Raw genomic sequence first — 24,737 nt, forward strand, 5'->3', positions numbered from 1 at the left:
TGTATTGTGATGGCATTTCACAACGGTTGAGAAAATGGGGTATCAAATTAAAAACCATTCATAAGCAAACACTCTACATCACAGCAACTAAAAAATGACCCAGACTCGGTATAATGGAATCAACTCCTCAGAATACTACTCCTCAATCTTAACTGGAGCCCTCAAAACAATGATCCTTAAAAAGAGCCGATTAGATTACGCAATCTCTAAACAATTTTCAGACGAAAAATGAAAAGTTTCAGCTGGCGAACATTCCATTCTAAAATCGTTAAGATGCTTCTCATTTTTTTTAAAGCTTACTTCACCAGAGACACTGTACTTTTAACGAACCATTAATAATGGTTTGTCACCATTAAGAGGGCGGTAGTAAAATATAATTATACGAAAGATTTAATAATTTTTAATTAAACTAAGCACGACTTCTGTGAAATATTGGAGGCTGACAAAAAAAAGGCCTTAGAAGTAAACTTGGTAACTAAAGATTATTTCATCCTGAATAGACCTCGACAAACGTTGCAACTGAATTAAGAAATCAGGATAAAAAGTAATTTTCCCGACTCAAAGAAAAATCGCCAAACTAATAAGGAAGATGAAAATTCCCAATTCTCTTCCAAAAACACGCATTCCTCACTTGGCGGAAGTATAATAAGTTATCGTAGAGAAAAACAAAAGTAAACATCCGGAAATGGATAACGAATTACTTTCACTCTTGGCCAAGCTATCCTCTACCTTCAAGTAAATACTCGAAATCATGCTTCCAAGTTTTCGAAAACTTAAAAGAGTCGTCGCTTTACAATTTTAATAGTATTTTCTTAAGACACTTTAATTTGGGTTTCCGGTAGAAAAGTATAAAATTTATTTCTCAATATCTCAGCAGATTGTAAATAATTTATATATGTGTGTAGAGGACTTTGATTTTTTGGTAGAGCCGAAAAATCTTTTAGCAAAAAAAGAAAAGTACAAATCAGACAATTAGACTCAATTACAGACACGTAGGTAATGCGGGCTAAGTATAACTCTCAACTACATGAATACTGTAAATTTAAAACAAAAACGAGCTTAAATTCAATGGAGAATTTAAAACAGGAAATAAAGACGCGAATAATTGAATTATTTATCTTTTTTGTTTTTTATAATAACACATGGTTGAACTCAATTTCATTACAGTACAACCAACTGAAGTTGAAAAAGAGAGAGAGAGAGAGAGAGAGACAGACAGATAGTCTTGATCATTAACATGTATTGTATTTAAAAAAAAGTCTATAGAAGGCAGTGACATGTTCTACTTCAGCATCACTATGATTACCTTGGCCATTGTAGTTATGGTAAACAGATATTATACTTCTTTAGCAAACTTTTTAAAATCAAAACCGTAATGTATGTTTTTTATTTTTTAAATAATTTATTGAATCTACGATTCTAATTTAGAGAATTTTGACAAAGTGTTGGATTCATTGGACACTACTCTATTGTGAACAGGAAGTCGTTCCGTTAGGTACTGATTCCGCCCCCGCTTAATTCATAACAGAGTATTATAGTGACGCAACAAGGAAATATGATAAATGAACAAAAATGCAACATAAAACACAAATCAAAATGAGGATAATAATAAAAAAAAAAAGCAGTTAAAAGATCTTGAATGAAGTACATCCTATGACGACCGCCAAGAACCAGTTAAAACGGAAGTACCGAATGCATTTAATGCGAAGGCTGCCCTGCTCGTTGGTCAAAAAGGTGAGAGGTCATCGTTGCTTTAGCCTCGGAGAAATATTCAACGGAAAGAAATCACACAAAACGTAAAGTCGAACATTTCTGCGCTTAATGAGACAATTTTTTTTTTTGTTTTCTCTCGCCCAAAAGAGAAAATAAGAGAGAGAGGGTGTGGAGAAAGATGGAGGAGAGGCGGCAGAGAAGAAAGAGGACCCAATCTCTACGTGGTGCTTCTGAAGAGCACTTTGCTGCATCTTTGTATTTTTATAAAGTTTTACTCCCTTTATATTTTTATTCAGGCGGTCACCATTAACACTTTGTGTTTTTTTTATTTAATCTTGTTGAATGAGATCAGTACGCGTTCTTTTGGAAGAACACGTTTACTTTTTGAATACAAAAGGAATTTTTTGTCTCCTCCCCAAAACTACGTGATTTTACTTTCAATAAGACTTTTACTGCCCTAAAAGGAGGGGGAGGGGCAAACAAATGCTGGAGGTCGGCTAAGATTAGTGGCATTGTTCAGTTTTTTAAATTATAAGCTGCTCTTTTCTCTTTCTCAGAGAAGAGAATCACAGAATTCTCAAATCTAATATAGAAAGGACCTAGGAAAATCTCAGAAGTTGCCTTAGGCACAAGGAAATTCTCACCCCTTTCGGACAGAGCCAGGAAGTATTATGGCGTTAGCAATGTGCTTAGCGATGCAAACATCAAGGGTAATAAAGTAACCAATCAACTTGCCAAGAATGGGGCTTCCCACTCGATATATTAGCCCAGAACCTAGTGGACTATAGTTTGGACACGGTGCACAGGCACAGGAGAGTTAAGGACTCCCTGAAGTAAAACTCTCCTTAATGGCTGAGGGTTTTTCATCGTTTTTCCCCTCATTACTTACTTTTACTTTTATTTTTTTTTTTATTTTGTAACAATAGATATTTTGGAGGTTATAGTATTTATACTGGAACTCCTTATGTACATATGTATATTCTTAAATGTTAAATAAAAGTTTATTCATTCATTCAGCCCAGAACCAGTCTTCGATTTTATTAAGGGGACCTATGCGAACCTCTCTAAAGTAAATGGCTTTGGAGGGAGCTCGATCTGAGTAACAACCTAGAGAAGACTTGCGAGATTAAGTAGGAACCAGCTTAGTATCAGAATTAGGCTGAACTAAGTTCAGAAAGCATTTTCACACAGTGGGAGGCCTCTTTATTCTCTGTGCAGACTTCTTGAAGAGCGGAAAAAGGCTTCTCACTTCCTATTTGGATCACTAGGGGTGCAGTTCGTGAGGCTCTCAGAGATTGGCTCTGGAGAGAGAACACAAAAAGTACTGGGTGATGCTTCCTGGGATCAAACACAGCAAGAGTGTCATCAGCCCTTGTTGTGAAAAAAAGAACCAAAGTGACTCTGAGGTTTGGGCAGGAATCAGATCACCCTGATTACAGGCCTATTTACAGGGCACGTGCAGGTTCAGAAAGCAGTTCTGCACAAGATAGGGCATATTAGCTGGGGAACCGTTGTGCAGATTGTGCCAGGAAGAGGAAGAAACGGCGTTGCAATCAAGAGACTGCGCTACTACGAGTATATATCTTTGGTACCTTGAGACCAAAGGAGATTATAGCGCAGAAGGAACTGGTAGGGAAAGTCCTCAAAACCTTCTTAGAAGGGGAGGTTTCATCTACTAGACTTAAGGGAAGGCACAATAAGGCTCTGGTGGCTGCGGTGCCGTGGGACATGGGTCCCGTCCCGCCGTTCAAATCTAATCTAATCCTAGTTGACTACAAGGTGTGCGATATTACACTCTTATTGGCCAGGAAAGAACAGTTCGCATTAGAAAGCAGTCCTTTCTCTCATTAATTGTAAGAGAAAGATACAAGAATAATTAGGAAAAAAATAATGCTAATTTTTTCAAAACAAAGTTTATTATAAATTTAAATTCAGCCATTTAATAAATAAACAAATAGAAATCACCACAACATTCCACAATGAATTGAGTGAACAAATGAATTCCAGATATTTATCAACTAATTAAAATACAATGAAGCAGAAAACAGGGCGCTCATTACGCTAAACGACTTTCAAATGAACTATTCATTATATTTCGGTTCATTTAGTCTTCTTACTGGAATACTTTTGTAATTCTGGGATTCCAATCAGTTTAAAGGTCTAGTAGGCTCCGTATTAATATTTTTTTTTTTTTTTATAATTCAATCCGGAAGTAGAACGTCAATAGGGAGACCACAGGAAGTTGAAGACGTAAAGTTCTTCAAAATGAAAAAAAAATTGAAGCTCTGACTCGACTTCCTCCAGAAATTTCAACTATTGAAGAGAAATTAAATTAATGTAATTGAAGAAGGGAGGTTTAGTGTTGGAAAAGCCAGTGTTCACTAGATCTCCATTTTGGTTAGCCATTCTTGACAAAACCGCTTGAAAAAATAGGCAATAACTTTATTTTATATATTTATAGAGGTCAGTGTCTGTATATTTCTTTTATTGGAAGTGCTATTTTTATTTTTTGGCAAATAGTTCGTAAACACGGTAGGCTATAAAACGGAAGCGCTTAAAAAAGGATATCCGGAATTACCCTTCTACTTTTATAGTGTACTAATAAAATGTAAGTACATTTACATTTACAAATTGCATAAGTAATTACTTACTGAACATAGTTGGTGAACACTAATCAGTCGACTTACCTGAAAAAAAAAACAGAAGATTCAGATTAGTAAAGATTACACTCTCAGGGGGAGGGAAAGAATATGGCAAGTTCGAATTTATATTAGGAAAAATAGAAAACTGCCGGAACTTACTATAAAACTTGACCTACAACTTTTCATTTAAAACATTTTTCACGATTATGGGTAAAAATTCAATCTGCCTTTTCAATCAACTCCCTGGGGAATGCCCTTACCTTTAAAGGGATATTTTAGTATAATGTATGACCCAGTTAGGCCCATTTTTATAAGAAGGGGAGGTGATCGTAAAAAACTGCATGAAAAAAGCGTGACTTTGAAAGCCCCCCAACTTTGACAATTTTTTTCTTTTTTTTCTATAAAAGATGAAATTCCAAATAAAGTAAAAAGGGGATAACCTCGTTCTATATGAGTAAATTGTTTGCAACGTAGATCAAATAGATTTCAGGGAAACTGTTGCCGAAAAAAAAAGAGGTAAAAACGGTCTTTTTCAAAATATTGTTCTTCTATTAAAGGGAACTAGATGAGCTGCTAAAGTTCCGAAGTTTGAATAAAACGTAATAACCGGAAGTTAAAATCTCTTTAACTTCCTTTTTGACACTCGTACATCGTCTACTCAGATTACATCTATCGCATTCGCTTGAATTGAGGTTTCAGAGGTGTATATTTTCCACAAAAGACCTTTTTTTTTTTATAAAAAGCTGCACCTATATTGAAACCAACTAAGCTTAGAAGTTTGTAAAAGAAGGTCGATGTGAGTATTCATAGATCTTTTAAAATATAAAACAGGAATTTTTAATAATTAACAGGAACTATTAATAAATGCTGTTTCCTTTATATCTCCTTCCTCGCCTTGATACCCACGTGAACTGGATAGACAAAGTTTTAAAGGAGAAAACTATAAATGGAGAGCACACAGTTGCCCTGAGGGTGGAACACCAATGAGTAGGAACAATGAATGGCAACTAGGAGAAGAAATCTATCTACTTGGAGAGAGAGAATGGACATGCGAAGACTAGGTCCAGTCCGGTATGGCATGATGCCAACCATTGGTGACTATATCAACCAGCTGCCAGACTGTACACAGCCCAAATGTTCGGCATGAAGTACACAGTGCTGGTTAGTTTAGCGCTGATATTGTTCTCCGCCTGTTTGGGCATTTCTACAGCCTTGGTCCAAACAGTATCATCATCGCCGAACTCTGGCTACTCGTTTTTATCAACTGGTAAGTGATTCATTTAAATGGATATTATATTTTAACGATATTTTATTATCGACTAACAGTGGTGAATCCAATCTTCGGTGGACCAAATATTCTTGGTTTTTAGCGAGGCAAAAACCAAGATACTTTTAGAATTTTCTTTAGACTCGCAATTTAATCAAGATATTCAACTGCCTTCATATTTTCAACATATCCTTTTTTTGTATATACTATGTACGACACAAAACCATACATTATGTTCAGATGATCTTTCAAAGAAAAGCCCTATTTATTCCAGTCGTAGAAGTGCCTTGATCAAACTCATGGGAACCTTGAATCAGAAATTTCCTGTACAAACTTTAGTTATAGAGAAATTTCCATGATCTAGCAACTAATCGAATAAACGGAAGTAGAAGTCCCTGCAACTTGCCAGGAAACTTTATATTATCTTCTGGTGAGGAAGTGGTCACCCCACAATAGTTACAATTTTTTTTTTGTATAATATAATCAGTCCTTCCTTTCTACCAATAATCCTTAAATTAGAAGTAAATAGCACTACCGGATGTTAATATTACCCATAGCCTTCTTCCAGTTTTTTCACTAAAAATTAAATTAGAGCAGTTCTGAGAGCACGAAAGGGAAGACTTATCCCAATTTCCTCAAAATTATAACTGCGTAATAATATTGAGAATCAAATAATGTATTCAATATAAAGAGTTACAAGAAAAACGCCTGCACCGGAAGAATCATTCCCTTAGAGGTGTTCTAGTTACCATTAATTCTATTAACCAGTTAAGCGTGGAATTTAGTATTAAAAAACCCCACAGAGTGCGGAATTAAAATCAGACAATGCGTGCCTACACGTTGAACGCAGGGCAGAACAACCAAAAGTTTACAATAGTCGTAGTGGTCACTGCAAGAGACTTTTTCTGCAATCTCTGGAGGCTTACAAATTACAGAGCATTCTGTGCTCATTCAAAAAATCTTGCACCTCTTCACGTATGCATTGCTCTAGTTAACTAGGGACGCAAGACCTTTGAATTCTGTGCAAAATGAAATCATGCTCGTACTGAGGTCTGAACCTCTATCTAAGGTAAAAACGGCATTGCACAAGGGTTGAGAGCTTCTATTTGTGTGCCTTAATTCCCCAATCTCTAATGCGGAGACCAAACATGTACCAACCACTTATCATTTGGCTGACTCCCTCCACCCCCCTCCGTATAAAATACTTGGCAGTTCTATTGATAAGATAAAGGGAAACATCCCACCAAATAAAATTCTTATTGCATTTTATTAAAATTTCTAGTTTTTATAGTTAATGGCAATTTTATATTTTTCACGACGAGTATACACGTCAAATGCGCTTAACTGGTTAAGCTTGTATTGCTTTTGTTTTGGAATACTGTTTTTACAAGAATTGATTTTATGGACAGGTTGGTACAAGTTCACAATGCTTCGCTGAAAAATTCTTTTATTTTTAAAGTGATGCTTAAACTCTTTCCGGTAAGAAATCCTAGATATTTTAAACTATTAATATTCTTACACCAAGAGAACGAGGAAAAAAAAGCTCAGAATGTGTAACGTGTTTTACCAGTACCTACACTCGTACAAACACCTTGAGAAACAGAAAGGGTAAAAATTAAAAGACAATAGCAATTCAGAAGGCAATTGTATTCGTGTTAATGAATACAACATTGTCATCACATAGGCAAGGTTAGTAGAATAGTTGGCACCACTGTACAATTGTAAGAATACCTGATAAATTAAATTGGTAAAAAGTGTACGCGTGAGTTTCATATCAAAAGAAAGAAAACAAAAAAACAAAGAAAAAGCCTACAAAATAAACATCTGGTGAGGGCCTCGCATGACTTCCTTCTACAACCATTTTCGTAATTAAATCTTAACGATTAGAAGTAGTGCTAAATAGAAAGTTAGCTTTTTAATGTTACTCGTGTTCTATGCAATAAAAGAATAACTTGGAAGGCAACGTGACGTCACAACATTTTCAGATCACTTCACCTAGATCGATATTCCCTGAGAAAAAAATTTCAAAATTTTGAGGGTCTCTTAAAACACCTTACACTCAAATTCGAATGAAAATTTTGGAAACTGTCAAAAAACACGGAAAAAAGAGTGAGAAAAACAAAGAATAATAAAAACTATAAGGAAGGATTTTCTTTTGAACTGTAAGAAAAGCTCATTTAAACTTTACATGTGGCAGAATCGAGCAGAGAAAAATTGTTTCTTCTCAGCTCCCCCAGGAAACCCTTTTAAATTTAATTGAAATATTCAATTTTGGGGGGTACGGGCGTTATCTTCCCTTTCCCTAGAAGGATCTCTTAAGCTTCAAGTAACCTCTGTGTGTATGTTAGACGTTTCATAGTCGTAATTTGGTTTTGGCGTTCAGTCTGTTTTCAAAAAATAAAAACAAAACCTGAAAATTTGGTTTCGATTAATCGGAACTTCCGGTGCATGTGCTTCAAAAAAACTCGGAAAGACTAACCAGAAGCAGATAATCAATAACTTACATAAAATTCAATTTGTAAAAATCACATTTTCCAACAGACAAGATTTCCTCAAAACTTTGTACTTCCGGTGACAATTAAAAAAACAAACAAAAACAAACAAATTCAAAGTTTGTTTAATTTGTTAAACATAAAAAAAACAGCTGATCTTTTCTAAGAAAAAATAAAACCATATGATACTATAATCAAATAGGTTAGCAGTTTCAGATGGAGTGGACAAATCTTCAGCCGAGGGAATTTTGACTAATCAAACTGCACGTGAAAATTCTAAAGATAGAATTTTCCATGAAGGTAACGTAATTCTAATACAAATTATTAATTTAAATATATTTAAAAAAATATAAATTCGAATTAAGAGGAGTGTTGTTAGCGAGTTCACAGTAAGTTAGAAATAGGAATAAACATTAGTTGCTAATAAAGCCGCAAGGGTGCACCACTTGATAGACTGAACTGTACTTATCTGTTAGTTCATTAAAACGTCATTTGAATTAAAAATTTAAATTGTAATTTTTAAATTATCGCTTTTTTCAATATAAAAATCAATTTTAAAGTTTAAAAAAAAGTAAAATCAATAAAAAATCAAATTAATATCACATAGCTTGTTCATAATTAATATTCTCTTTAATTCATTACGATTTAAATTTAGTTCAATAATTAATTTTTAAAGTTTTTTAAAATTAATAAATAATAATTTATCAATTTTTGTAAGTAAAAAATTTTTTAAACGATTTAAATTACTGCATTTATTATTCCTATACTTTCTAGTTCTACCACATTTTACCAGATATCGCTAATGTATTTTTACTGATATATTTAAAAAAAAAATGATAATAATTCAAATAAAAGTTTGATTTTCCTAGGAGCTTCTTACAGCTCACTGTCCGGTGATGGACAGTGTTGTCTGTAACGAGAGAACACTGTCCGGAGGCCGGCAGTGCACTGGAAAAAGCTCCGGGCGCTAATGACCTCAGCTGTTGATGCGCCAAAAAAAAAAAAAAAAAAAAAAAAAAAAAAAAAAAAAAAAAAAAAAAAGTTTGATTCATGTAATTATTTTTCCTAATTGAATTTTAAAGTTAGCTTAATCATTCAAGAGTAAAAGCTGTATAACATCGCACATAACCTTAGGATATCTGAACTTCCGTCTAACTACTATTCCACATCTATAATTCAGGTAACTGATCTTTAACGGAAACTCGATTACGTATGCAAAGAGAATTTAAAATTTAAAGAAAATCACAGGATATTCACAAAAATGGGTACTTCCGGTTGACTTATTTCGCGGCGTAATTTAGTCAACTTCCTCCAATTGACCATCTAATAGGATCCCCATCTATTTTCCGTTTTTAGGGTAACGTTTTGAGGTTTCCTTTAACACCTAGAAAAGCAGGATATGACGACTCATATAGATGAATTGGATTAGTTCAATGGTTTGTAATGATCCCCCCCCCCGCGAAGGTCCCGGATTCAAGTCCTAACTGCCCTTTACTTATCTCCTTCTAGATATCTCTTACAGCTGTACTTAATAATAATAATGTTAATGAAAACGCAAAGTACTCTTATTGTGGTTACCTTAAATATAAACATACGATGTCATTAAGTTTCAAAATGAAACCCTTTTTGGGTATTGATTTAAAAAAATAATAATTAGAAACCCCAAAATATTCGTTCTGTACGGTCACACTTCCGGTGGACTTATATTCCTTCTAATATTGATTAGATATTTTATTTTTTCATAAATGTTTATACAGGTGTCAGCCCAGTATTTTGTACTGAAACGACACGTTAGAGGAACAGCCTAACTGTTCATACCTAGGCAAGAAACCAATTTAAAGTTGACTGATTTTTCTTAGTCTTAAATTTTTTATCTATATATTGAGTACACATTAATTTCACGTGCGATAGCATAACACTGAAATAGCCTCTTAGAGGCAGCAAGACAGTGCCCAAAATTCCCCAAAAGGACCTTTAAATTATCCTGGGATAATGTTTAGGATAAAATTTATAGATCTACATCCCCAAGGAAATTGTATAATAAAATGATGCCATTAATTTTGAGAAAAACCCACGAAAAAATGAAAAACCATTTAGTAAAGAACCACTTCCGTTTAATCAATTATTTGTCCTAATACTTATTTTGGAGTTCCCATGGTGACAATTAGATTAAATATGAAATTTGAATTTTTTTAAAAGTACCCGTTTTTTTTGAGTTAAGATGTCTACGAACAGATAAGACCGATTTTCGTTCTACCATCTTCCATACTCTGGGAACCTAAACAGAGTTTATCCTCCGCTTTAGAAACTCAAAACTGAACATACGAAAGATTGTAGCACTTCCTGTCGTAAGGAACATGTTAAAGATTAGGACAAAGTCCACACACCGGAACCAGGACGTTGTTTCCTATGATCTTATCGAAACTCGCACTAACTAAACTCTTTTAAGTGTAATTACATTTGTATCATCATCAAGTATTAGTAGTGAAGATGTAATTATACGAGTTACAATTACAGTTCAATCCGAAATTAAAATCTGCCCTAATCGTAATAAAATGGGCATGATCTTTTCAAACTCAATTACTTTGCTCAGAAAATCATTCGAGTTCAGAGATTCAAGTATAACTCTGACGTCACACTTTCTTAAACCGTAAAACTTAAATGTGAACTATGATCCTAAACTTCGAGTTTTTAGTTTTGTTTTTGAGTTTCAAGTAAATTTATTTACGTGAACCGCGTTTTAAAAAAATTAATGTGTTTCAATAATAAAATTTACTTTTTTTAATTTGTTTTCAATAATTCAAAAGTGCATTTTTTTTTCGACTAAAATAAGGAGTCAAAAACAACAGTGATCGAAATAACTAATTTCTATGGAAAACTTTAATTCAATTACGAGTGAAAAGAAGGAAAAATTATTTAAAAGAAAAACCCTAGTAAAAATAAAAAAAAAAAAGGTTAGACATTTTCAAATGAATTTCAAAGAAATTATTTCTTGTCTAGGCTAATGTTTGTAAATATACGAAGCAACTTGTACAAAGTCGAACGTAGAAATGAATGACAAAGGAGAAACGCGCGTATCCTTATTTATAAAGGAAACGGACTAAAGTGAAAATTCTCTCGCTCTTCTTCGTGGTCTGATGTGTTTATAGAGTATCCGTGAGTATGTATGTGTGTCAGTGAATGGGGGTATTATAACTGAAAGAAGAAGACGTTTCCTCCGGATGTATGTTTGTTTAAAAAAAAGGAGTGGGGGCAATAAAAGAAAGTAGCGTCCTTGTGATGAAGATACTGAGAGAAACTTTTTAACTTTTTTCTTTATTTTAGAAATATAAAATTTCATTTTCCATAAAAACCAAAAACTTTTTCACGAAAAAGACTTCCAAAAAAATGTTCCTTTAAATTAAATATAAATACGTATTTCGAGCTAGACAAGGAAGGAAGATAGAGGATAATTTAAAAATAATAATAATAATAATAATATAATAATATCTAGCACATAACATTCAACAGGTAGGGCAGTAGGTTGAATCTCACGCTTCACTCACACTTAGACACGGCACAATCACTCACATGACCAACCGCGTCACATGTAGGAGAGCCCACTTGTTTAGGAGACCTAAATACCTTTAAATTAATGGAGGCTACACTTTGAATTATTAATAAAAATGCTATAATGATGAACATTCTTTGACTTTAACCAAATCTTTTATTTAGTTCCTTTATTATTTATTAAATTAAAATTTAAAGTTTCAATTTTTTTTAATAAAGCAATTGTAAGAACAATACTATTGTTGCCATTAAAAAATTAAATTAAACTCAGAAATATTTTTGGTAAAATATTTAAAGTAAATATTCAAATTTAAAGTAAACCAATAAATTGGCAACATTTTCGTTGACAAAATTGTCTAATTTTGTTAAACTATAAAAGGAATAATTTATTTGACGACAATTTCATTAGAAATTAATATTTTCACGATGAAAGAAGTTTTGTCATGTTCAGTATTAAAAATTGTATGCTTCATGTGCTCATTTTACGATGTACTAAAGACACTTGAAAGATTAAGGAAAATGGCAAAAATATAACTGACTCTTCAGACTATTTTTTTTTTCCGGGACCCATTAGAGGGAGGGACGCCGGGACAAGGGTCTGAAATTTTTGTTGTAATTGAATCAACAAAAAAATAAATGATTGAAAAAGGACCCCTCCTACAATGTGTGCATTTCCCTTGCAAATTTGAACTAAATCAATCAACGGAAATAGTGAGTCTGTCAATCGTTTAGTTACTTATAACTTGAACAATAATAAACCTATAGTAATAAAGTTATAGATGGACGTTAAGCGCCGCCTGAAAAAATAGGCGATTACTTTACTTTAAAAAAAGACGATTATTCAATACTATTTCTGTCTACACTAAGACCTGGCGTTTTCCGTAAAAGCTATAGCCGAATTAGAATGAATGGAAGAAAATGCTTAGAGAAGGATTACGTGATTTTAATTTTGGTTAAGCTATAAGGATGGCAGGAGCACAGAGTGTTGCTCCATCCATTAGCAGAAGTTTATGTAAATAGCGGTATATAGTAGAGGGATGAATGTGTGAAGCGAATGTATTTATAAGTAAGAATGGAGAGTGAGTGATATTCTAGTGATAAGCACCTAGACGATGCTGGCTGTATGGCGGAAGCCAATGCCAAAAAAAAAAAAAAAAAAAAAAAAAAAAAAAAGATCTGGCGTTTTTACTAAAACTGTCTTGAAGTCAGTCTACCTACCAGGGGAATTTAATTCAGTAATAATAGATAAAACATTGCTAGATCATCCAGAAATATAAATAGCGAGAAAGGGTGCACCGGAAGTGAGAAGTAACATTATTAGATTTCTAAGATTTTTCTTTAATTTTAAAATTCTAATAATTAAATTTAAGCAGAAATTTTATTATCACAGTTACAGGTAGGAATTCCAAACGAGGTGGCGTTCTTAAAAAAATCGCTCTACCATTATTGCTACTTTTTGGCTTGAAGACTGGCATTGCTGTACCGCTGGTATTTGGTACGGTAGCATTGGCCGCCTTTAAAGGATTATGGTCAGGATTGACAGCACTGGTTGTGACGGCAGCATTAGCACTACGAGGATTACTGCCACCACCAAGGATTGTACAATTACCGCCTCCACCGCCGCCACATCATGCTCATATCACGGATTATTACACGGATTATAGAAGAGCTGATGATCTGTCCAGGGTGGATGATTACAGATATGGTTGGAAGTGAAACCAAAAAATGATGGAATGAATTTTTCACATTTTTAATTGAAATTAATCTGAAAAAGCATATTGGGACAAATTTAATGACAAAACCGTTAGAAATGTAATTTATTATTTATTTGTAAATAAATTTATATATTTATTACTTGATTTGTTTTAGGTTTTTAATTCCTCTCCCTTTAAATAATCACCACCTCAAATCTACACCCCAAACTGTAGACTAGAACTGTGGCAACAACCTGTTTAAGGGACAAGCCCTTATTAACTCCAGACATAGTGGAGCATATTAAAGGTTATATGAGAGAAACTGACGGCCCCCAAAAGACGGAGGAAACGGAAGCCGGATTCAAAAATCGTCATTCACCATGGAAAACCAGCCAATGTTTAAAAGGCTTTTCGAAGTCTCAGTTATCGGGAAGTGTCAAATATAGATTTATAACATTAATTTGTAATAGCATACCAGTTAAATGCATTCAGTGAACGTTTCGGAGAAACGGTAAAGTTAGACAATCTCTAAAAGTGTCTTAAGCGTAATGTTCAGGTTAATAATTTAAATTTCAAGATTAGATCCACATTGAAAAATACAATTTTGAATTTAAAACCATCAAATTAACACCTTTTTTTTATTAAATATCACATGAAACTTTCGAAACCCCTTTACTGTAACCTAAAAGAAACCTTCTTATTCATCTCATTTAACTTCTAACATCAAGCAAGATGCTGTACGTAATATTATTTCATGACTTAATAATGATAAACTTTTTTTAAAAAATCCTCTTAAATTAAGTCAATTGCAGAAAGTAATTATTTCAAAATTTACTAAAGTAATGTATGGACCAATCAAAAGCGATATTACGAGTACTACGGCTACAGTTAAGGAACCAATTGTCAGTACAATAAGTCCATCAATTCAAAAAAAGGAGAATTTGAAATTATATTAAAAACATATCTTAGCAATTATTAATGAGTTTCTAAATTTTGACTCTTCTGAAGCTCAAGATAATCTAATATTCTAAATTCAATAAAATAACTGAACTTAAGCTTAACTAAATCTTATCGTTTACGTAGAGCTAATTTTTAAGCAGGAAAAAATTTAATATCCAAACTTCAGGGAAGTTTTTTTTCTCACTTTCCCGTCCAGTTGCCCATTTTTTAAGCTCATGTGGACCTAAACTTTAGGCTCGATGAGAAAAAGCTTAACTTTCCACACTTGTACATGAAATAGCCATGAAGTTTTTCAATAAAAGCTCATTGCGGTGTAAAGAAAGTTGTGTATATATACAATTATAATGTACATTTTAGTGTGACGAAAGGCCAAAAATATTTAACTTGAATTTATCAGTAAGAATTGAACTTTAATTGACGAAGAAAAATGATGCAATTGAATTTAATAAACAATTAGATAATAAAAGAGAATAATTGAAAATAAAAAAATTATATCGGTGAAAGGAAGATAAGGAGGAGAGAGAGAGAGAGATAATAATGAGTAATAAAAAAATCTGGAGAATGAAGGCAATGAGATATGGATGAGTGGTAGGTAGCTAGCTGGTGGTGGAGATACTTTCTCCCGGAGATGTCCTACTGGCCTGGACATATCCTGATGAAGAAGAAGAAGAAGGTGTGTCGGGTCTTTCTACTCACAGAGGCGAAGGACAGAGAAAGAGAGAAGCAAGACTGGTGATGTAGGTCTATAGTGTCGGTTAGAAACTTTCACCGCTTACCAACACACAGAGAGACACATACCTACACACCTATATAGCTGGAGTGGGGATACTCTCCTGGAACGAGAAGGGCAATGGTCTTTTTACCATCCTACTCAGCAATTCTTCTTTATAGTTACAAGGTTACAAATACAATGTAAGAAACGTTATCACGTTTTTCTAATAAAGTCAATAAACTAATCTTTTGCTGAAAATTGATCAGTCAAAAAAAGGGTACATTTTTGATGAGTGAGTAAAGCGGTTAAATTTTTTTAATTCCAGTTCTAATTAAGTGAGGATATAAACAATACTTTACTCATGAGTTAAATATATTATTACTTTTAAATAATTTTTATTCGAGTGATTTTTATTTAGGCAAAAAAAAAACTCATTTTCTAACTCGTCACAACAACGAATTCAAGATCCTTCATAATTTAGAAAATTCATTTCCCATTAACACAACTGTTCAGGACGCTCCATTACTTTAGAGGAAATCTTAAGGTAGCTCTAACTCAGAACTGGCTTATAAAGCAGTTTCCAGCGAGATTGTTCCAAAGAAAAACTGCAAAAAAAAAAAAAATGAATTCAGTAAAGTGACGCATTTCCGGTCGGTTGATTTAACGCAAAAGCTTATATTAAAGGTTCCCATGGGAAGGTATCGGATTGAAAATAGGAAAATTTGAACTTTTTTTTTTTCTAATTCAACACGCCTCAAAATAGGATTTCTTTGATGAAAAGTAGAAAAACTGAAATTTTTCTTTGTACAAATCGCTATAAGAAAAGCGCCATCACCAATTCATGTTCCCAGAAGTGCTTTAAAAGAGAATTTCCCTCTGAAATCAAAATTTTACATCAATGTGTGTGTGTGTGTGTGTGTGTGTGTGTGTGTGTGTGTGTGTGTGTGTAGAGGTAAACACGAACAAAAGATTAGAGAAAACCGTCAAAAGCTGTTTTTCCTTTGGCACGGAAAAACCAGTGAAAAATTCATTTATTACCTAAACAATGGTACTTCCGGTAGTGGAATTCTGAAAATTTATCTTTTAAAACACCCACTCCTTTCTCCCGGAAGTGCTCTTAAATCGAATTTTCCTGGATTAATGATTCAAAGTAAACTGTTGATCAACTACAAGAACTTGAAACCCTAATGGGGACCAAATCTAAAATTTCAAGTTTCAATTTCCTGCATATTTCTATTTTTTTTTGAGAAATTTATGTTTACGCACAACTTAAAGACAGATCATTTCCAGAAAAACTAATTTTTTCCAGCTTCAAAGACCCCCCCAAAAAAAACTATGGAAATTTCCCTTTTTTTTTTTTTAGAGAATATTGAAAGAAAATTTATAAATCTTTACTGAAAATTCATTTACCATAATTTCCTTAACTTTTTTGTTTTTGTTTTAAATATTGTTCATAAATAACCTCACACAATAAGATCTACGATATTGTGTGGAACACAAGAAAATCATTTATCACGATTTATCAATCTATCACCCACACAACAACAACAACAAAAGGAGCAAGTTATTTCTGACATTACAGCATAAATTATGTTAGAATTAAATTTAAGAATGGAATAAAATTAAATAAATGAGGAACACAAATCAAATAAAGTAAGAAGGATGGTTGGTAGAAGATTTGACCCAGTAAGATGTGGTGGTATCTAGGCTTCCAGGAACACAGCATTACATTCCAGCGTTCCGACGACACTCCCTAGTAATTGAAGATGCTGTCATCAGGAGTCGGAACAACTCATTTCAACTACTTTGTATGTGTGTAATACTTCCGAATATTAACGTCTTATTAGCTGCAAACGTCTTAGCGTAGAAGATTATTTCACTCTAAATGTTTTTTTAAACAATTATTTTCACAATAACTAACGACTTAAGGCCAAAAAAATCCTAAGAGCGGCCGATTTAATTAATTTTTTAAATAATGATTCACAATTCTTCATGAAATAATTATTAGAATGGAATGTAATCTGGAAAGAAAACAACTATGGCGTTTACTCTTACACGATTTACTCTTACTGCTATTCCCAACTATGGCGTTTACTCTTACACGATTTACTCTTACTGCTAAAGTTCTAAACTAAATATTACATTTAAAATTTCTTTGAATTCTCATTTACAATAGAAAGCCTGTAAAAACCGAACATTACAATGAAGTGACAGTTCAGAGGAAGACTATCCGTCTATCCCACACCCTAGAGAACGGTCCCAAAATATAATTTACAAAATTTTAGAATTAACAGTTACAGAACTGCGTGCGTGAAATTTAAATAGGAAGTCAAAAGAGTCATTTAAGAGGTAATCTTTTTTTAAAAATAAAAATAGGGAAAAAAACCCTTCAAAAATAGTATTTTTTAAAATGTATTCGATTCTGATCGATAGTTACATTAAGACCCTTCAGTCACACATACAAACTGACCAGTCCCCCTCCCCTCAAGACTCAGAGGACCTCAAATTCACAATAGATTAAACACTAAAAAGATTCCACAAGAATGCGCCACCTCCTTACAGGCACTGATTTATTTACAGTGTATGATTGAAATACAAGTGCCATCTATCGTCTTCAACAGAAACACTAGTTATTGTAATCGCCTCTAGAGAGCGGTAGAAAGCGGTACAGAAACTGTAGAAGTTTTAAGGCCAAGATGTGGGAGGACTCCAGGGAGGAAATTTCTTTATTATTTTTAAAAAATAAAATAATAATTAATAAAATAAACTTCAATAAAAAAAAATGAAATATTGATATTCAATCGGAACAAGATAAATAAAATATTTAGAATTTTTCAATCAAATAGGAAATATTTAGGAAGAAAATCTAAATTTTCCATAATTTTACTCAAAATTGAATAACTAGTATAGCGTACTGGCAGGTGCCTAATAGGGAGGTTATTATTCTACCATAAAGGGCTTTGGGATACGATCTAGGACGAATTGACGTCCACGGTGAGCTACACTAATTTAAAGCTAAGCTGAATGCTTTTAATACAAGAAGACATGTGTGATGATGGAAGATGAGAAGTGTCTTCCAGGTTGTGTCTTCCGCTGGAGGGCCAACAAAGGAATTCGCTTTCAAGTATCTTCGGGTAGAGAAGTATAGCGCGGGAAAGTGTTCTTCACGATTTTCTAGAAGGGTCCTGCAAAACACAATCTTATTTCTTTGGAAAAGCAGAAATTGATCTAGGAAATATTGTCTCCTCAAAAAATATCTGAGTGAAATGAAACAGTCAACGGAACTGAGACCAGGAAACCGAACTTCAAAGTAGCTGCAGGAAATTTAACGCCACTTTTCTCCCACCCTAAAAAAATTGTTGAATTATAAAGTAGAAGTTGTAAATTATTAATCAATAACAAAAAAAAAAATCAACAAAATGTAATAGAAGAGACCTAAATGTCAAGGTGAGCCTAGAAAAACCGGAAATGAACACACCTAGAGTGCAATAAACAGACGGCCATCACCATGACCGAGCATGACCTTGCAAACGTCCGGTCTATCACCTTACCGACCGTTGAAGTCCATTTAATAGCCAACAGTCGCGGTGTGCGCTAACAGTGAAAAGTAAAAACAAAGTGATAGTGGCTGTGAGAGGAGGAGAAAGAGGAAGGGGGCAGAAACTTGTGGCTGGCTGCTTCTCTCAGTTGAACGAACTTTCTTCGACCACAGTTTGGTATATAAGGAGGAAAAGCAAGTCCGCTAGAGGGCAGTTCTAGTCTAGCAGTCCTTCTGCTAACATGCAACTTTCTGCATGTGGCCATCCTCCACAGTGCGTTCTTGGTCTTGTAATGGTTTTTGAGGAGAGATGTTGGTTGTTGATGTTGATGGATAAATAACACTTTTTAGTATCGGTATAAGATATTATATTTGTATGTGACTGACTGCCAAGGACTCTATACTTTACACTACAAGAACAGAACAGACTGACTGACGTGGCTAAACGTTGTGTACAATTGAAGTCTAAGACTTTGAACCGAATCTTCGAACTGAATCCTCGAACTGAATATCGAACTGAATCTGGAACTGAATTGAATCTGAATAACTGAATCTGAATCTGAATCTCCTCCTTGACTTTCCTCTTGTTCTTATATACCTTCGCCGAGCCTCCCCTCTCTGGGTGCCAAGGGGGCTCTGTGTGCCAAGGGGGCTGACTCTCTCCCTCTGGCTAGAGTGGATGAGTGGTGGGGTTTCACTACCCTTACAGTCTCTTCTAAGATTATTTCTCAGACATCAAAGTTATTGCAGCCAAATGTTATCCTTTGCAAGTTATTTCCGTGGCCATTTTAACATTTAAGTGTTAAATTCGAAAAGGTTACTTATTTTTAGTTCGGCCATTTATGCTGAACTTATTTTTAAGTATATAAGCCAAGCTTTCTTGGATTTTAAGCACCTTTCTTCTGGATACTTGGACTATGTTGGGCAAAAAACACAGAGTTCGGCCCAAAATTCCTCTTTAAGTATTAGGACTTAAATGCTGTGATTTCTTTTTTTTTTCTACAGTTTTCAGCGATTTCCACAAACTTTGTAACTATTTTTCCCCCAATAATGACTATTATTCTACTGTTATAGGCCTATTCACGAGGCTCGGCAAGTTCAGGAAGTATTTGTACAAGGTGGGGGGCTTATTAGCTCGTAACCGTTGTGCATATTGTGTCAGGAAGTGGAGGAAACGGCCTCTCACTGGCTGTTCCATTGCGTTGCTATCGAGCGATTGCGCTCTTTCAGACCAAAGGAGATATGTAGTAGCGCAAAAAGAACTAGTAGGGAAAGTCCTCCACCTCTTTAGAAGGAGAGGTTTTATCTACTAGATCCAAAAAGCGGAACGCACAATAAGTGGGGGACAGATCCCGTCCCTTTTCTAATTCTATTCTATTCCATTCTACTGTTATTGAGACTGAAAGAGCTAAACACCGTGGGTCCTGAGACTAATTCGGATTACCTCCAGCCTTCCAAAAATAACCTTCTTAGTTTGACTTCAAGATCATTTTGGACAGTGTGCTTATTTCCCCCCTCCCGTGGGGGAGCTGCCCTTTGCTACAAACCATCAATCAATCTCCAATTCTCACAAGCATTCATTCTCCTCGAGGGTATACGTCTTCGAATGCAGCTAATCCACATAGGCGAACATACAAACTGACCTATGAACCCGATATACACGTTTCTCTGACTTCCTCATTACAATTCTGGCTCAACGGTCCTACCTATTTAAACCTTAGTCTCTGTTTATCTTCTGTAGACGGCTGGCCATCTAAAATCTTGTCCTGAGAGCACAGCTTCCTATTCAGTGAGGGTAGAAACTTCGCGTCTCTCTCTGTTTGATCCCCTTTTTTTTTTTTTTAGAGAGGAGACACACCCATGCGTTTTCCCGCTCTCACCCGCTAACAAAAATCGTTTTGACCTGGTTACTGGTTCCTATCGATTCCAAGATATCTCATCTGATCAGTCGTAGGAAATTGAGTGCTGTTAAAGCAAAGCCAAGATATGTCCTTCTTTCTGAAGGTGAACACGTAATCTGCGCCGATTTTACGATATTTAACTTAACTCTTTTGAGTTGCAACATCATTTCTCCAGGAGACTAAGATGCAGTTGAGGTTTTACATTATATTATGTTCACATTCAAAAGGTGCGAACAAACTACAAATATATCCAATATATTCTAACTAATGTTAGCTTTCAACAAAATGAATTTAAAGAACCAATTAAAATTAACGCTGAGAGAAGTCAAGGCATTGCCAACTACTGACGAAGCAAGAAATGTAAAAAGATTACTGGACAGCAACAATATAAATGATGGCATTCAGCAGAATTTGAAGTTGCAACACTCTTCGGCATAGATGTAGAATAGAAATGTCCGATTGAAGTCAGTGAAAACAGAATTTATCAGGTTAATAATAAGTATTGGTAGAATTTAGGTAAGATCCTACCAATTTCCATACCATGCAGAACTCTTAATAGAATTTCCCTAGGAAAATGGAAAGTTATAGAACCAACTGAGAGCAATTAGTGCACCAAACATTGAAAAGAAAATCATTGATGAAATAATGGATTGTCAGAGCACCAGAACAGGGAAATTTTGTTAATAAAATGCCATATTTTTGGAGGCAGATTTATGTACTATCAGTAGCGAGTCGCCATTAATTTCCAAAAATATAATCTTACCAAAAATGCTTTACTTTTTATAATTTACTTAAAAAAATAAAGAAAATAAAGTAAAAAACAGGAAATGAGCCCATGTTTACGTAGAATTTATTTCTTAAATATTATTATCTTAGTATTAGATAAACGGTAGGAGACTAACCTGTACGCAGGGGAAATGAAATATTGTGAGAAAACTCACAAAAACTTTCTCTCACTATACTTATTAAAACTCAAAAGGTCCCAAACTCACGATTTTTGAAATTCTGTCAAACGTTAATAAAAACGTTGTGTTGTAGCCACAAGTTGTGGGACTAAATGAAGCATTTGAGTAATTTTAAGTTAAAAGCCGTATATGAAAAATCGCTGGAGTAAAAAAGCTACTTCCGTTTAAGAGATTATGGCTGGTAACTTCCTGTCAGGTTCTCTTTGGGGCATCAAAAACTTAATATAAAGTTCAAGTTTCCGGCCAGTTTTTATTTTTTGAGCTACAATGAAGTTGTATACAAATTTCCAAAAACCACTTTTTTTTTGACTTCCTGTAGCGATAGTAAGAAAACACAATAATAAAATTAATATTTGTGTAACTGTTTCTGAACATTTTTATTGGTCTACAGATCGAAAGAAGTAGTAAAATTCTGGACTACACAATAGAAGAGAATAATCCCTTATTTTAGACTAAACAATATAACCAGCAACGAAGCTAAGTATTGCGGATTGCAGCTCTAATAACAGCCAGTGCATTTCTTCATTATTATAACTGGCGCCTACCGTATCCAGGATAAATTTAAGTAGTTTTAAAATTCTCTATATCACAAAACTTTAAGACCCATATCTGAATATGGAAGAAAATGCGAAATCAATCATAATTAAAGAAGTCAAATGGCTATTAAAATCTATCAACCATTCAAACTGACCAATAACCAACAAGATTACGTTTTAGTTATAAATTTAATTCCCTAAGGTTTAAACAAATTTATTTTCTACAACTCAGGATTTTTAAATCTAAAACTATACCCTACAGGAAAAGACCTACCACAACCTCTCCCTAGAAAACAGTAATAAAAGGAATTTTCAAAGAAAAAGTTATTCACATAAAAGGTGCAGACCTAAGTGAGTATGCTAAGAAAATTGTGAAAGCCATTTTTGAAAATTTTAGCAACCCTTAAAACCTTTCTTGATGACATGACTTGGATACAACGTGGAATTGGCTTTTCAGAGGAGGAACTATCCCATTCCCATCTCCCAGATGGGATAAAAAAAAAAAGACTCAAAACTTGTATTGCTGACAAAAGCACAAAATTTAAAATTTTATCTCTTGCTAGAACTAAGAACTTACTTAGTCCCCACCACCCCTCATCTACCTTGCGGTGTAGAGGTACTAGAAGAAAAAAAATCCAAAACAAGGGGAGCTCCACTAATTCCACAGTACGATACACCTGGTTTTTAGCTATGGAGAAAGACACAAAATAGAAATAGCTCCTAACAACCAAGCTCTACTTGGACTATAAACATAAATATCTACTCAACAAAAATTATCATTGAACGCGGTGAAAGTGTACAAAAAAGTGAGGCACTTTTTATATTCGAAAATCCAGATAAAAATGAAGGTACAATAATAGTAATAACTAATAAATATTTTCTTTGACCTTGATCGTATTCCATAATAATAATAACAATAATAAAAAAGAAAAAGTAGAAATAACAACTTAAAGTGAAGGTAGGTACACAAATGAGAGTACTGGAGAGTGATGGAAAATATGGCCTCCAGAGAGCACCACTGGTAGCAGTTAGTATGTAGATCATTAATCCGCGTAGAAAAAGAAAATTACAACTCAAAATATCCTTTAATGTTTAAAGAAATAAAATATAAACTAATCATGACCGCAATTATTTTTAATTTCTTGGACAATTCGACCAATGGAAACGGTCAGAGCCACGATTTACTCTTTAAAAAAGAAAAAGAAGAAGGATGCTGCTCTAATGGTCATCAAAGATCAGTCTTTCTTTTAACGTTTTGACCACACTAGTTACCGGCTAAATGATGAATTTCTAGCAGAGGTATAATTTTAACTTTATAAACTGGTCATCCATAAATTAGGGTAACTTTTTACTAAAATGTATTTTTAAATACATCTTGGGTGAACAATGACAGGACTTTCTTTTACAGTAATAATTATCCAGGTTCCAACTTACATATTTTTTCGAACCAAAAAACTGTATTATATATGTATTATACAGGTAGAAGTAAATAAATAATGAAATAAAACAAAAAAAAAACTAGTTTACAGATCGAAGAGTTGTCAAATACTGGTCTACACAATAGAAGAGAATAATCCCTTATTTTAGACTAAACAATCTTAACCAGCAACGAAGCTATGTATTGCGGGTTGCAGCTCTAACGGTGACTAGTGTTTCTTTCCATTACAGTTAAAAACACCGGCGCTATTTAGTTTTTGAGGTTACAAAAAGAAAGAGGAATCAAGGGATAATCCTGTTCGTGTTAAAGGATTATATTAGACGTATATAAAAAAAAAAATTTGTGAGACTTAAAACTTTCTACACAGAAAAAGGAGTAGTACTGAAGTATTCAATTAGTCTTAGCTCAAAATTCAGAATATAACAACCAACAATCTTCCAACTCACGTAACTGTTCCCAGGGTAAAGAATGGTTCATTTTAACAACATCCCTGTTATTGCAAGTTAATAAAAAAATATATAGAACAAAAGTTACACACCTTTTTTTCGCTGTAGCATCTAGAGACAAAGCAAGTCTCTCTCTCTCCTCAGCAATTTTGTGGCACAAAACAATCGCACTCGCGGAAATTTAACACTGATCACTTCCTAGTTTTTTAATTACATACTTTAATTTACTTATTAGTCGCACAGTTTAAAAAGAAGGAATCACTTTTACGGCACTGCACTTTTGGAAACTTAAAAAGTAAAAGGAATGAAAAAATACCGAACTAATCCCGAAATAATTTTTTTTTTAATCTACAGATAGTAAATCAAAGGAAAGCGCACTTCCGGTGAGTTCATCACACTGCAACAAAAAATAAAATATACATAAATATATAACTTTCATTTTACTAGGAAAACAAAAGAAGTATGCATAAATGCTAAGGACAATACTAAAATGTATCTCCCAACTAGGTAAACTGTTTAAAAGGAACCCGTCAAGAAAGCATTTGTTTAGTCATTGGAACCGATTAAATCTATTAAGGCTCCCTACAACCCCTTGGCCATTCCCGGATAATTGGGGGGGGGGGGGGTAAATCCCAGGATCTGAGTGGTTCCAAGAAAGGAGGGGTACTATTTCCTCTCAGGATCTAGTATTTTCTGATGTATGAATTTTCCTTGGGCTAGTTGCGTCGCATTTGGTTTTAGAAGGATATTAGATTTTTCTTTAAATCCCCTCACAGAATCTGCCTTGATGCCATCACCTTATAGAACCAGCTTCTTTTGGTGCCTTATGTGACGACAGATGCACTATTAGTGTTTACTGAACATCTGTTTATTTTCGGTTATAA

The 24,737-nt window shown here is 34.0% G+C and overlaps 2 protein-coding genes across 21 annotated transcripts in view; one reads left to right on the forward strand and one right to left on the reverse strand.

Annotated features, from left to right (window-relative positions):
• Positions 1 to 24,737, reverse strand: part of LOC141446838 (uncharacterized) — a 366,903-nt gene that overhangs the window by 309,080 nt on the left and 33,086 nt on the right. For all 20 annotated transcript variants that reach the window (XM_074113692.1, XM_074113691.1, XM_074113680.1 and 17 more), the window contains exon 5: positions 23,946 to 24,250. The gene's annotated coding sequence lies outside the window, so the exon portion shown is untranslated. The remainder of the gene's footprint in view (positions 1 to 23,945; positions 24,251 to 24,737) is intronic.
• Positions 4,988 to 13,694, forward strand: LOC141446837 (uncharacterized). The gene is made up of 3 exons (XM_074113673.1): positions 4,988 to 5,622; positions 8,325 to 8,414; positions 13,054 to 13,694. The coding sequence occupies exons 1-3, from the start codon at positions 5,490 to 5,492 to the stop codon at positions 13,377 to 13,379; spliced, it is 549 nt and encodes a 182-aa protein (XP_073969774.1). The 5' UTR covers positions 4,988 to 5,489; the 3' UTR covers positions 13,380 to 13,694.

Source organism: Rhodnius prolixus, unplaced genomic scaffold, assembly GCF_049639745.1.
Source record: "Rhodnius prolixus isolate KJV_2025 unplaced genomic scaffold, Rpr scaffold_7, whole genome shotgun sequence".
In the NCBI taxonomy this organism is placed as follows: domain Eukaryota; kingdom Metazoa; phylum Arthropoda; class Insecta; order Hemiptera; family Reduviidae; genus Rhodnius; species Rhodnius prolixus.